We start from the raw sequence: 12,663 nt of genomic DNA, 5'->3' as shown, positions 1-12,663 counted from the left end.
TGCCAGGCTCCTGCTCTGGCTCAAGGCAGTCTCCACTAGTGTTAATGCTTCTCCCTCAACCATGTCTTCCTTCTACAGCCCATTATTACAACACAGGCCTCCTTCCTCCTTGAAGAAAGCTTCAGCCAGGCAGGGCTGGCTGCTCCCTGTGTGGGGTGAGATCCAGACAGAGCCCACAGGGCATGCACAGCTTGGGAGCAGGACAATCTGACAGCCAGCACAGGAGCCAGGGAGGCAGACACAACTCCACCTCTGCCATCATTTCCCAGGCACCCCCACCGTAGTAGGTGGGACAGGCAGAGCCTGGAGGAAAACCAGAAGGAAAGGGAATGGGACCCAGCACCACCCCCTCCAGGTAAACCTGCAGGCTCTGCATCTCTTTTGTGAGCCCTCTGAGGCAGATGTCTTGCCCCACAGGGGACCATGATCTCTTCTGGGCTCTGCTTGTGCCACTGTGACAGCCAGCTTTCTCATGCCTCTCGATGCACCTCTTTGCATTTATTTAACAAATACTCCTCAGAGGTCCCAGGCCGTTATAGGCACCACTCACACCTTTGGTTGTTGTATCCTTTCCCATTCTGTCCCCAGTGGAAACAACCACATTTGTCTTGCAAGATCTGTTCTTCCTATACCAGGCTGCCGTTTATCCATTATTATTGAAGTACCAAGGGCATTTGTGCATGTTTGGAAGCACATCAGCTCCCTCAGGGAAGAGAAGTGAAATATCCTCCCTTGCCTGATGGATTAGATTGCTTACACAAGTAGAATCAAATCCAGGTTTCTGGGTTACCCAGTGGAGCTCTTTTGCAATGCTGCTCTTGGGAGAGGGGTTGCAGGGATGTCTTAGCTCACACCCTGGAGCTGGCAAGACTGTAGGAGAGATCCAGACATCAAGTTTTCCAACTTGGGATGTTTCTCTATAACCCAGAGTTGATTCCCAAGGCAGATATGGGTTTCTAGAGAAACAACCTTACACACTGCCCTCTCCAAAGCATAGCTGTGTTCAGCAACATACGTGCTTGCTGTCCTTGGCACACTGTATAGTCCCTCTTCTCACTCACAGATGTCTCAGCAAATTGCCCCCATGAGCTGGAGCAGCCATTCTAGTGAATAAATTTGCACATCTAGCTTTGTACATTCCGGCTGGTGATACAGTGCAGATGCTGTAGGATAGCATCCCACTACCTCAGCCTACAAGCACAAACCAAAAGCAGTGTAAAACCTACTTAAGACAGATTTTGTGTAAGATTTGTGCTTGTGTAAGATACCTGGAGGTATTTAAAAGACATGTAGATGTGGCACTTCAGGGCATGGTTTAGGAGACATGGTAGTTTTGGGCTGACGGTTGGACTTAATGATCCTAGAGGTCTTTTCCAACCTTAATGATTCTATTTCACTGTCCCCAGTTCAGCAGCCAGCCTTGGGCTGCAGACTCCTACCACCAGGTGAAATGCCAGGGAGAAGTCAACACACACTCCCTGGTGCTGAACTCGGAGCAAAGGGACCTGAATTTCCTGCCACCTACTAGCAGGGCAGGCCCTGCTCAGCTCTCCCTGCCAGGACTGGCTCAGGGAGCCCCAAGCCTGGACCTAGGGGAGGAAAAAGCAGGACTCATTCCCCACCCTGCCAGCCCCTGCCCCCTTGAAGCACTAGAGGGACACAAAGCCTGTTTATCCACCCAGAGACACTAACAGAGAAACTAACAGAGAAACAACAGTAGTGGCTCATGTCCTAATTCTCCTGGTCCAAAAGTAGAGTTGATGGAATGGTCCCTGATTTTCTACATGGCAGGCAGAAGCCTGCTCACTCTCAGCTGCCATAAGCCATTTGCTCCCACTGGGAACCATCAGGTTGTTTTGTGCATCTTCCACCCACAGCCCAAGAGGGGACTGAACACAGGCCAAGAGGCATCCCAGGGGGACAATCTAGGATGCAAGTGGTGCAGTGAAAAAGCCCCAAGGGCAAGTGGGAAAGGCCATACAAGTCCCAGCACACTGCAGCACAAGCCAGGGTGAAAGTAGCACAAAGGCAGCAGGAACCAAAAGAAGCATTTTATTTGTAATTCCTTGAGCAACAGAGGCTGAGGAGATGCAGCATGTGCACATGGCCCCCACAGAGCAGTTTGAGCAACGCAGACAGCAACTTTATTACTAGGCTAAAATTGTCCATCTGATGCATTTCCAAGGGCACTAAGATGGGACTTGCTCATAGTTGCTCTGCAGCTTTTTCTAGGAGAAAATTTAGCTTGTTACAACAGCAGTAGAATATTCAGGGACACTCAAGAAAGTTAAACTGAATTTGGTTTCAAGGGGATTTGCCAATGGCCATCACACCCCACTCACACATGCCTTTTCAGAGCTCCTTTGGCCTGTATTTGACTTCACTTCCTTCAGTCTGGTATTGTGCCTGCAAAGGGGCTTAACACAGTTTCACCAACCCACTTCATAGCAGTGCTTTTACATAATTTGGATTATCCTCATGCTATCCCCTGTGCAGAAAAAAGTCCTGTTTTACACTGGTGTAAACTGCGGCTAGGCCAGGCTTGGTCAGGTGCAGTGCAGTGGAAGATCACACTGCAGGCAGTCAGGAAAGAGAAACACATCGAATTCATTTGCTGGGCCTCAGAGGATGTTGGAGATGGGAAGTAATTCAGAGACAGCATCCAGGTATGCATCCAGGTTGACGCTTACCAAGGACTGCTTCTTGCAGGCTGAAGTCATTGTCCATTATTTGCCTGACAATCTCCAGGCCAGATTGTCTTAATTTCAGTGAGTTCCACCCCCAAGACCAGTCATTGCTGAAGCTCAATCCCACGCCAAGCACTTCTGAATGCAATGTTCTTGCTCCAGCTGGCCTTCAGTGCTGCATGAACACACTAACAAGACAGTGTCAGCCATTCACCTTGCAGCAAGTGTCCCTCAGTCCTGGGAAGCAGTGGTCCACCTTTGCTGCTAGGCAGGACAGGCCCAAAAGAGAGGTTCCTCCCTGCTAACTCAGCTCACCACAGGGAGAGAGGGAAGATGAGAGCTGCACACACAGAGGAAATAATTTAAAAAAAAAATTTTTTTTTAATCTATGCCTGCTACTTTGAGATAGTAAGTTTCCTGCTTCAACTGACAGAACAAGTAAATTGAGGAATGGGTGCCAGGAAGCATTTCAGACGATCAGGTGTCTGGTCCAGAGAGGAAATCAGTTGAAATGCTGCAGAAGTCCAATAACAGCAGACCTGAAGGTGCTTGGTCCTGAACAGGCCCCACTCAGGATCCTGCCCATTGCTCCACGGCAGCCTTTTATATTTCAGATAAGCAGGGCAACCCAGGATTGCATCAGCTGGGCCTGTGCCTGGCACAAAGGCAATTCAAGTCTACGTACTATCTAAAGCCATTTTTGCATCCTCTTTATTAAATATTGTATCATTTATTTATAGCCAGAACCATAGGCCCTGAAATAGGAGAGGGAGGAGAGGCAAAAGGTCTGTAGAGTAGTTGAAAGGTGCCTTTGCAGCAATAGCTGCTCTATCTTTCACTGTCCTCATCTCCTCACTCTCACCAGATTCCTGGCAGTAAACAGTATCTACTGGCCCCACACAGCCCAGCAGGCAAAACCCAGACACAGGCAGGTTATTCACACAACATCAGCTCCACGCGATGCAACCACCAGTCCAATGACATTCCCCTGTGAAGCGATGACTTGCCTGAGGACAAGGGCAGGCATGCTGACTGTGCCTGTAAGGACCAATGCAATCCACACAGTCAAGCAAACTGTGTAGGCATGCTACAGGGACAAGCTACTCTCACCACTTCACTGGCAAGGAAGAACTGGCAAGAAAACAAAGAGGGAAGTCAAAGATCTTGGGCCTCATGCATTCATCGTATGCAAGCCAGGTACACAGAGCTACCTTGTACCAAGCCCAAGCTACCTAAATAGCATGAAAGAATTCCATTTTACAGCAATCTACCAGACACCTGTCTATGAAAACCTCAGCCAGACTTGCTCTGAAAGCTGCTCTGCTCTACACGACAGCAGCACAGACATTTGTGGTGGTTCTGTACTGTTGGCACGATCAGGAGCCAAAGCTCGTTTCTCTTGCTCCTTTGGTCATCTCCGTGTTAACAGAGGAGATAAGAACAGTATCTCCCAGGTGAACAGAGGTCAGCCTCTCCACCCACCATTTCCTCAGATCTCAGCAGTGAAATTTGGTCTGTATTTAGAAACGACAAACAAAGCAAAATGCAGTCATTATCAGCTCATTCTCTTTGTTGCATAGCCCTGGCTACAAAGCCAATTCAGGGTTATTGGCAGTGTTTTGCAAAAGGTAAATAGACTCCTCACTGAGCTGCAAGGACAAGTGTGGACAAGTTTCTGAGCTACTTGCAAAACTAGGAGTTCTGGGCAATTTGTTTTTGGCGCTTTGCTGTGTCAGGGCAGGCTCCCACCCTCCTTAGTTCAGGAGCTAAACTCAAACCTCATACACAGCTCAAAGCAGGCACAGAAGAGGATGACTGTTTGGAATGCTGATCTTCATGGTCTTTAACAGGAACCAGGCCAACAGAGGGTACAGGCAGACACACAATGACTGGGGAAATGGGGGATATCAGCACCTCAAGATGAGTACAAGATAGAAGCAGCATAAGTGCTTGCAAAATGGCTTAAGAGCAGCTTCACATGAGAAGTGACTGCTTCTAAAGCAGTTTAAAGACTAGCCTCTCTCAAACACTGGTTATCTATGAGCAGCTTATCGGAGGTAGGTCTCCTGCCAAGGCTGTTGGGATCGCAGCATGCTACAAGAAAAAAAGCAACTGTTCCCTTGGAACATGAGGCCTGACCCCACATACATCTGTAGATGAACTCATGCGATCAGGGTTTCTGAACTGCTCTGTCCTCAGTATGAATGGAGGTTTATCCTTAGCCAGGCATTCTCCAGAAAGGTCTACAAAGCAGAGCTCCTGGAAAGCTGAGTCTTTTTTTTTTTTTTTTTTTAATTTCTGAAAACAAAAGAGATCGTCCTGAGGCCAGCACAAGCTACCACTCATTCCTTCCAGCCAGTCTGAAAGAATAGCTTCTGTTGTCCCTGCATCCCTGAATATCCCTGCACTATTTCTTAGGAAGTTTCAAAATGTGCAGAAAGCAGACAGTTGACAAGCTTTGTTTGGAAGCTTTGGGAGATAAAAAGAGCGAGCTCAGGTTTTTTTTTTCCAGTGACAGGGTCATCGAAGATGCAGACGCTGGAGGTAATGGCAGGGGCAAGTTGAAGCAACACTCAAACATAAACGGTGTGTTATAGTCTATGCTGGAGAAGGCAAGAACAGGGTCACACTTAGCTCTGAACTTGGCGTCCGTATCCTGAAAGACATGGGGAAATATTATCACTTCATTTCTCTTCATGAGAGAAAATTTCCCTTTAGACTACTAGGGTAGAAGGTTTTTTATTGTTAGATGAAAACTATACCAGAAAAAAATGCAAGACTAGAGAACATGCTACTCTGAAATGCTTTGAAATCAGTCAATAGCACAGTCCTAATCTGGAATCCTGTGGTTAGTTCTCATTAACAGGACACAAAAATGGAAGTTAGAGGCACAAAAAGGATCCTTAAAAAGGCACAGACAAGCCTTTGTTTTTATAGCAACAAAAAGATGAAAAACCTCCACAGAATTACTGGGCAAGAGGAACATATTTAAGTATAACTAAAATATTCCAGTTTGAGCTCTATCCTCAGAACTCAGAAGTTTGTTTTGGATTTAAAGTGCCCCTAAGAAGATAGGTAAGTGAGATTAAAAGCTCAGTGAGTGGGATTCCCACCTTAAACTAGACAGAAGCCATACAGTAACTTCAAAAAAGATTACCCAGGTCACTGTCTGACCAGGCTATTTCTTAGACACTCTTCTGAAGCCTTTCGACAGGATGCTTATCTAAAGCCCACTGATTTAATCTGATTTAGCAGTTCCAGTGCTGTGGTTAACAGAAGAGAAAATAGAAGCATAATCTATATTACATGCAAATCCCTGCATCCGTGCCAGTAATTTTAAAATGGCCAGAAGTTTACACTTAGATATAAGTGTAAGCTACATTACACTAAGATGTATGAGAAAGCATCAACTAGTACAGATTGTGCTTCCTCAAATATCCAAAGTCTGCATTAATGGCCTAAGTGACAGAAAATTCAGGAGAGGAGAGTTTTATTAAGAAAGCACTCCAACTAATAACTTATGGGGGCTTATTTAACTACTACCCACTTAAATTTCAGTGAAGCGCAAACATCTGCAATTTAGTTTTCTTACTAGCTTGAAGAAGGATGAGACCACACTTGGAAAGAAGGTGGCAAGAGAAAATAAATGAACAGGTAATGTCTTATATGAAATTGAATAATTACATCCTGTATTCTGCAGCAACTGCCAACCTCAGCCATCCTGCATGCTACAAGCCCATTTCAGTGTTTTGTTCTGAATACTGCTACACTGCCCCTGCCAGGACTAATTTGTATTCCTGGATCCCGGATGCTTTGGAAAAGAAGGTTAATTATCTTGCCTTTTTAATAGCTCATGGCTCCCTGGCACATTCCTGCAGGAGTACTCATTCCCTTGCATGAAGACCCACTCAGTCTACAGCTCCTCCATGAACACCAGAGAAGGAAAAATTAAACAAATCATGCCAGAAATTAAGACCTCGCATCAGCAGCTGCAACAGCGAAGAGGAAGAGCAGAGAACCTATCTGAATTAATGTGTGGCTCTAGCCCAGGGAGCTGCCTGTCGAAAGCCAGCACAGGAAGGCCTGGCACAGGACAGATACCAAAGCTTTCTGAACACAAGAAAAGGGACTGAGGTTATTTCCTTTAGAGGGACATGGCCAGAGCACAGCACAAGTAATCTGGCTGCATTAGGTTCCTCCACATCCTGTGGGAATTACAATCCTTGGAGAAAGAAATCTTCTATTTTTAACAGTGAAAGAGTATTACGCATTAGGAGACTTAATGGAACGCAATATTTTGTTCTTTTAACCTGACGATAACAACTGTCTAGAAATGGAAGCTCTTCACCCTTTATCAAATCAGATGCTTTAGCAGTAGAACTTGGGGGCCTCATCACCCTAAATCCTCAAAAGCTTTTTGTTTCAGCTTATTTTCATCTCGGACTATGCCCCTGCCAGCTTTTGTAATGAACGTGAATGGCATTCTAGAAACACCACATTACCACATCTAATCACCCCCCTCCACAAGGGTAAATTTTAATGGTGCTAACGAGAAGATACTGTCTTACTACTCACTTAGCATGCATAAGGTTTAAGAGGTGAGGAAAAAAAAAAAAGAAAGGAAATCTGTTGTTTTACAGGTAAAGAATGACACCAAGTATTTCTCAACTCAGAATTCCCCCATGAATACTATTTTTCACATTCCAGCCCACTCCCAGACCATTCCTTATGGAAACAAAGGTAGGCTGGAAAGAGCCTAGATCAATTTAAAACATGTGGTCTTAACAATTAAGAATAAAAATAGCACAAGCTAGAAGAAATGAAGGAAGTGAAAAAACACCTGACTTATAAGGTAGGCCTTAGGTGAGATCCCACATATCAGACCACTTCATCCAGCTGCAGTTTAATGTCTACCTCTCACTCTTGTCAGCCCCACAGTCCAGGGGAGAAATTGCAGGTCTAGTGAACTGTGCTCACCCTTGTTCTTTAGAGCCTTCCTTCTGGAGGTCTTGCAGCACCACTTGTCCCTTTCTTAGATAGGATTCTCCATTTACTCTTGAATTTCACAATAAATCAGGTCACACAACATACTTCTCTCATGCTGTTATTCAGTGAGGCCTGTCTCACCGGTCTTAGAACAACACAACCTATGAGGTAGGACAGCACCACACGATCAGCAGCTAACCAACACATGGGAAACACTCTGTGGAGCACCAGACTGGTTCTCCCTTTACACTTTTCCCTTTCTTCAGGACTGTTGCTAACAGAGGACCCAAATCAACAAGGTTTGTTTCCTTAAAGCTGACACATTTTTGCCACATATTCAGCTCTTCTATGACAACATGCCAGAGCATTGCTTGGTCACAGCATCAAACATGCAAACACTACAAGGCAAGTTTTACAGCAGGACTCTTAAGTTACCTTTTATAGATCAGATACAAGAAGGCCGAAGGCTCTCAACCGCAGCACAGCTGCATCTAGTTTAAGGTCAAAATCAGAACAATATTATTTCGTACTTCCAGAATTCTTCACAGGAAGCTTAGCCCATAACTAGTGTTTTATTTTCCATGCCTTCTTGCACACTATTCCTGGCGAAAGCCACGCCAAAGCAAACAAGATTATTTTTGAGACTATTACCACCTCTACAATTGCCAGAAAGGAATAAACCAATAGACTGGGTAGACATAAAAACCTGGAATGGCTAAAAAACCCACTAGTAACTACAGACGTGAGAATACAAGGTATTTTCAAAAGAGGGCACAAAAAAATCCCAACAATGTTTAAACGTTTAAACATATTCCAGAAGTGGGAAGAAAAAATTGAGGAAGCATGTTCATGTTCCCAGACTTTGATGTATTATTTAACAGAAGAGACTGTCTCCTGCTAAGCCATCATAATATTCAAGCACTGTTCACAAGAAAACACACAGCAGGAAAAGGAGCAAGTTGCATTTAATTACAACAAAGAGAGTTTCAGCCAGTTACAAGCCAGCTTAGCCCAAACATCCCTTACTAGAAGACAGACTTAGTGACACCATATTAAGTTGTATCATTCCTTTCATAAAGCAGGACACCCAAACACTTCCTGAACAGTTTCTTCTAAATCTTTTCTTATATCACCCTAGCGATACACTCTATCTTGCTGTGATGTTCTAGAAAGTCAAAAAGCAACTATTCCCACTTCTTGGATATAAGCAAAAACAAATATAAACAAGGATTAGAGTATCATGAGAGAAGATGAACAGATCTCCACCTCTATATCATTTACCTCCAATGAAAGGTGATCAATTAGGAAAAATAGACTAAAAAAACCAAACCCAAAATATCCCCCAAAAAACAAACCAAACCCAAAACACCAAAACCAGTGGAACAGATATGAAGATATTACAGTGGGAATGTCAGCTGCTTACAAGCAGGGGATGTGCATAGCAATGTTCACTATTTTGCTTGTATGGCTTATGCAAAAGCAACAGAAAAAAACTGCATTGAGACACCTTTAATCTAACAAGCATAGTAATACCACTGCCAAATGATAGACAAACTTCACTCCCCTTGGAGCAACTAACTCTTCACCTGCCCCACTGTTTTGGCTTTGTTCTAAAGAGCAAGATTATAGGTGAAGACAGACCTCGTTTGTGAAAGGAGGAGACTAACCTCATTCCTCCCTGAGGACAAGCATCCATCCTTGTAGGAACAAGACAAGACATTATTTTCTTTTTACAGCAGAACACCAAGGAATCTTTCCTATTCTCAACTCTGCATGAATAGGTGATTATTTTAAGGAAAGAGAAGTTTGGACAATTTTTCAGTCTCCTCTCTTCCCCACGTTGCACAGGCTACTCATTTTTTACTTCAGACTTCCAGGTGGTATCAAGTCCTCTCAAATACACCTGGAAACTAGTCTGTCTTCTGTTTTATCTGGGTAGCCACCAGGAAAGATGCCTTTCACCTGAACCTGAACATCTTAGGCACTGAATGCTGTGATACACTGATGACACTGAACCATTAAAGTGCTGCTTTTTTTTTTTTTTTTTTTTTTTTTTGTAAAACCTGAATGCTTTAAGGGTCACTCACTTTTAATGCTCAACTACATACAGCCGGACTTTTGAAACTACATGAATACAAACAGCAATGCAAGTTATGACAGAACAGGTTTCCACAGAACATTCAAGTTGATGGAAGAGAATGAATGACTAGGAGAGACCTTTTACAGTTAAAACACTACGCAGCACAGAACGTTTCACTAGTACCCAGCATTTCTGTTGGCAAGCAGCAAGATATGGCACATAGCTTGCTACGCTAGAGCTCTCTGGAAGCAATTTCTGGGGGGAAAAGCACTGGGGCTGAGAAGAATATTAGCAGTGCCCCTAAAATACAAGTCAGTTTGCCACCTGCTAGACAGGAGGCTAGTATTCTTTCAAACCCTATGCAGAAAGAGCTGCCAAAGAGCAGCTGTCCTTCAGTTCCCAATTAGAAGCCCGGCTTGAATACCTGAAATACTCATTACCTGAAGCATGAACAAAACGGAGGTAGACAGGGCAAAAATGAATCATTGTTGATGAGAAAACCAGAAGGACAGCTGACACACTTTCCCTTGTATGATAGGGTGGATTTGCCTTGAAATTAAGAAAGGGGAAAATCCAGTCTGTATTTAAAGACATGTGCAATGCCCATGGTCTGTAAACATACTGCAGCATAATCTCTCAAGGACAAGCATACCGCACAAATAATCTTGCAAAGAAGGATGGACATGGATAAAATCCATAAAGACAGCACAAAGAACTTGTATGATAAAACATGAAGTATCTGACAAAATAACTTCTCTCTGATCACTAAGAACAGAACTAGAAGAAGCCCTAAACACTTTGCTGCAAATTCAGAAAGGGAACAAACACAGAGCCTAGGATGACAGCTCCCAGACTTCCCTGCTTGGATTCTCATTTCTGGGGGTTCAGCCCAAGTAAGACACAACTCCTGTTTCAGAAGACAGAACAGAGTTTTCAAATTCCTGGGACAAAACAAATCATCTTCCCCAAAGTGAAAGATTTCCTCACCTCATTAATTTCACATCATGTAATTAGTTACATTATCTGAATCCCACCTAAATTACCTCAGTTTAAGTGAGAGGCTAGCCAAGTCTATTCACCCTATGAATTCTTCCATGGTTATAAACAGATGTGTATCAGACAAAAGAAAACATTGAATTAACTGTCCAAGTATGAGAGAGTATGGTGGAGCTTGTTTTTTGTTCTGTTTTTACTGCCTTGGTTTCTATTGCGATCAATCTTCTCACATATCCAACTTTTACCATTTAGTATGTCATAACCATTATTAAAAAAAAAAAAAAGAAAGAAGTCGAGGATATGTTAAACACCAAAGATTTTAAGTTTAAATTATGGAAAATGAGGATGAACACATTGATACAGGCTTGCAATTTTAATTTTTAAAAGGCCCCTATGGTGGGACTAGCTATAGATGGCATCATGCTAATGCAAATGGAAAATAGTTTTTTTTAAAAAACAAACCACTTTAAATAAGTATGAATTCACACCATACACATGTACATACTTAAATTTCTACATTAGCTTTGTTTGAACTGTAAATCATGTCTATACTACTAAAAATGCGGTATGTGCAACATTAACCTGATTAAAGCATTTTATAAATACAAGCTTTTTAGTATTGCAACATACTTCACTACTTAACATACTGAAAAACAAATTCTACATTTAAAATTCTGATGTAATAGTTCTATCTGCCAATTAAGACTATAAATGGAAAAATACTAATCTTTAACATTATCGAAAATGCAAATATATTTCATTTTTGGAAGAAAACATTCTTGTTTATACTACTGGTGCTTCTTTAGACATTTGAAGATACTACACTAACAAAATACAAACTTTGTAGTAAGCTTACAACACGTACTTCTCAGAGGCAAAAAGACAAAATCTGTTTTGCATTTATGAAGGAACATCCATTTATTATAAAACAAGATAAAAGATATTAGAATTAAGTTGAAACAAGGCAACATTAGAACCACCACTTTAGAGCTCTGTGAACGAGGTGTAGTTTTAAACTTGCAAATCAAGGTGAACGTAGCTCTTAACATGCTGTCCTCTTCTCTATAAATGGGATGAAGTAGAGAAACAAAGCTTCAAGGTATAAGGGTTGGAGCCATCTGTCAGGAGACAATATGTAACACACTCAGGGTGTTTTACTGAGCATAGCTCTCCTGCTGATCAATATCACCTTGCCTAATCTGGCAAATTTACCAATTCTGTAGATTAATGCTCACACCTCCCTGCCTATCCCCACCGCAGACACCAGATGACCAGCATTTTTAGACATAAAAACAAAGTGATGGATCTGGTTACAAGGAAACATAGAATTCCAAATGTACTATACACAAGAAAGGCTTTACCATTATTACTGCTGCCCTTCCTAGCTGGGCTATTTAGTATTTAACAGGCAATTTTAAAGACAAAATGCATAAGTATTTAAGGAAGCCAAGACTTAGAATGTGGCATTTCTATCAGAGGCAGAGTGGCACTGGACAATATTTACATGTGTTTGAGAAAAGAACAGCAGGATGTCCAGCACACTCTTCAGGCCTCTCCAGAAAGCAAAGCACTGAACAACCCCCCTCTGTTTGGAAAGGCGGCGAAGACCCATGGATGGCAGCACACATTTGCCTCTCGGGTAATGGGAGATAAGTCCTGGTTCAGGCAGCCTCAGACAATCTTATTACAGCAAGCCTTAACCAGCAGTCCTTGTTTTAAAATACTGTCTTCCTGTGATAGCTGTATTTGATTACACATTAGGGTTTGTCTTTTTCATGTTGAAATAACAGCAGAAGAACTTCCTATCACCTCTCCAAAATGAGATAAATCTGAAGTTGTGAACAGTAGGCTATCAAAATATCTTTAAAAAATTCTGCCCATTAAGTAATCTTAGTCCATTATTGAGGAGGTGGA

At 42.7% G+C, this 12,663-nt stretch overlaps 1 protein-coding gene across 1 annotated transcript in view; it reads right to left on the bottom strand.

Moving 5' to 3' along the window:
• Nucleotides 1–2,036: 2,036 nt before the first annotated feature.
• Nucleotides 2,037–12,663, bottom strand: part of HNRNPLL (heterogeneous nuclear ribonucleoprotein L like) — a 36,530-nt gene continuing 25,903 nt past the window's right edge. The window contains exon 13 of the mRNA XM_075088474.1: nucleotides 2,037–11,867. Within this exon, the coding sequence (XP_074944575.1) occupies nucleotides 11,812–11,867 (56 nt within the window). The 3' untranslated portion in view covers nucleotides 2,037–11,811. The remainder of the gene's footprint in view (nucleotides 11,868–12,663) is intronic.

This window comes from Phalacrocorax aristotelis, chromosome 3 (assembly GCF_949628215.1).
Source record: "Phalacrocorax aristotelis chromosome 3, bGulAri2.1, whole genome shotgun sequence".
Classification (NCBI taxonomy): domain Eukaryota; kingdom Metazoa; phylum Chordata; class Aves; order Suliformes; family Phalacrocoracidae; genus Phalacrocorax; species Phalacrocorax aristotelis.
Note: the sequence above shows the minus strand (reverse complement) of the source record. Positions and strands in the feature narration are given on the sequence as shown.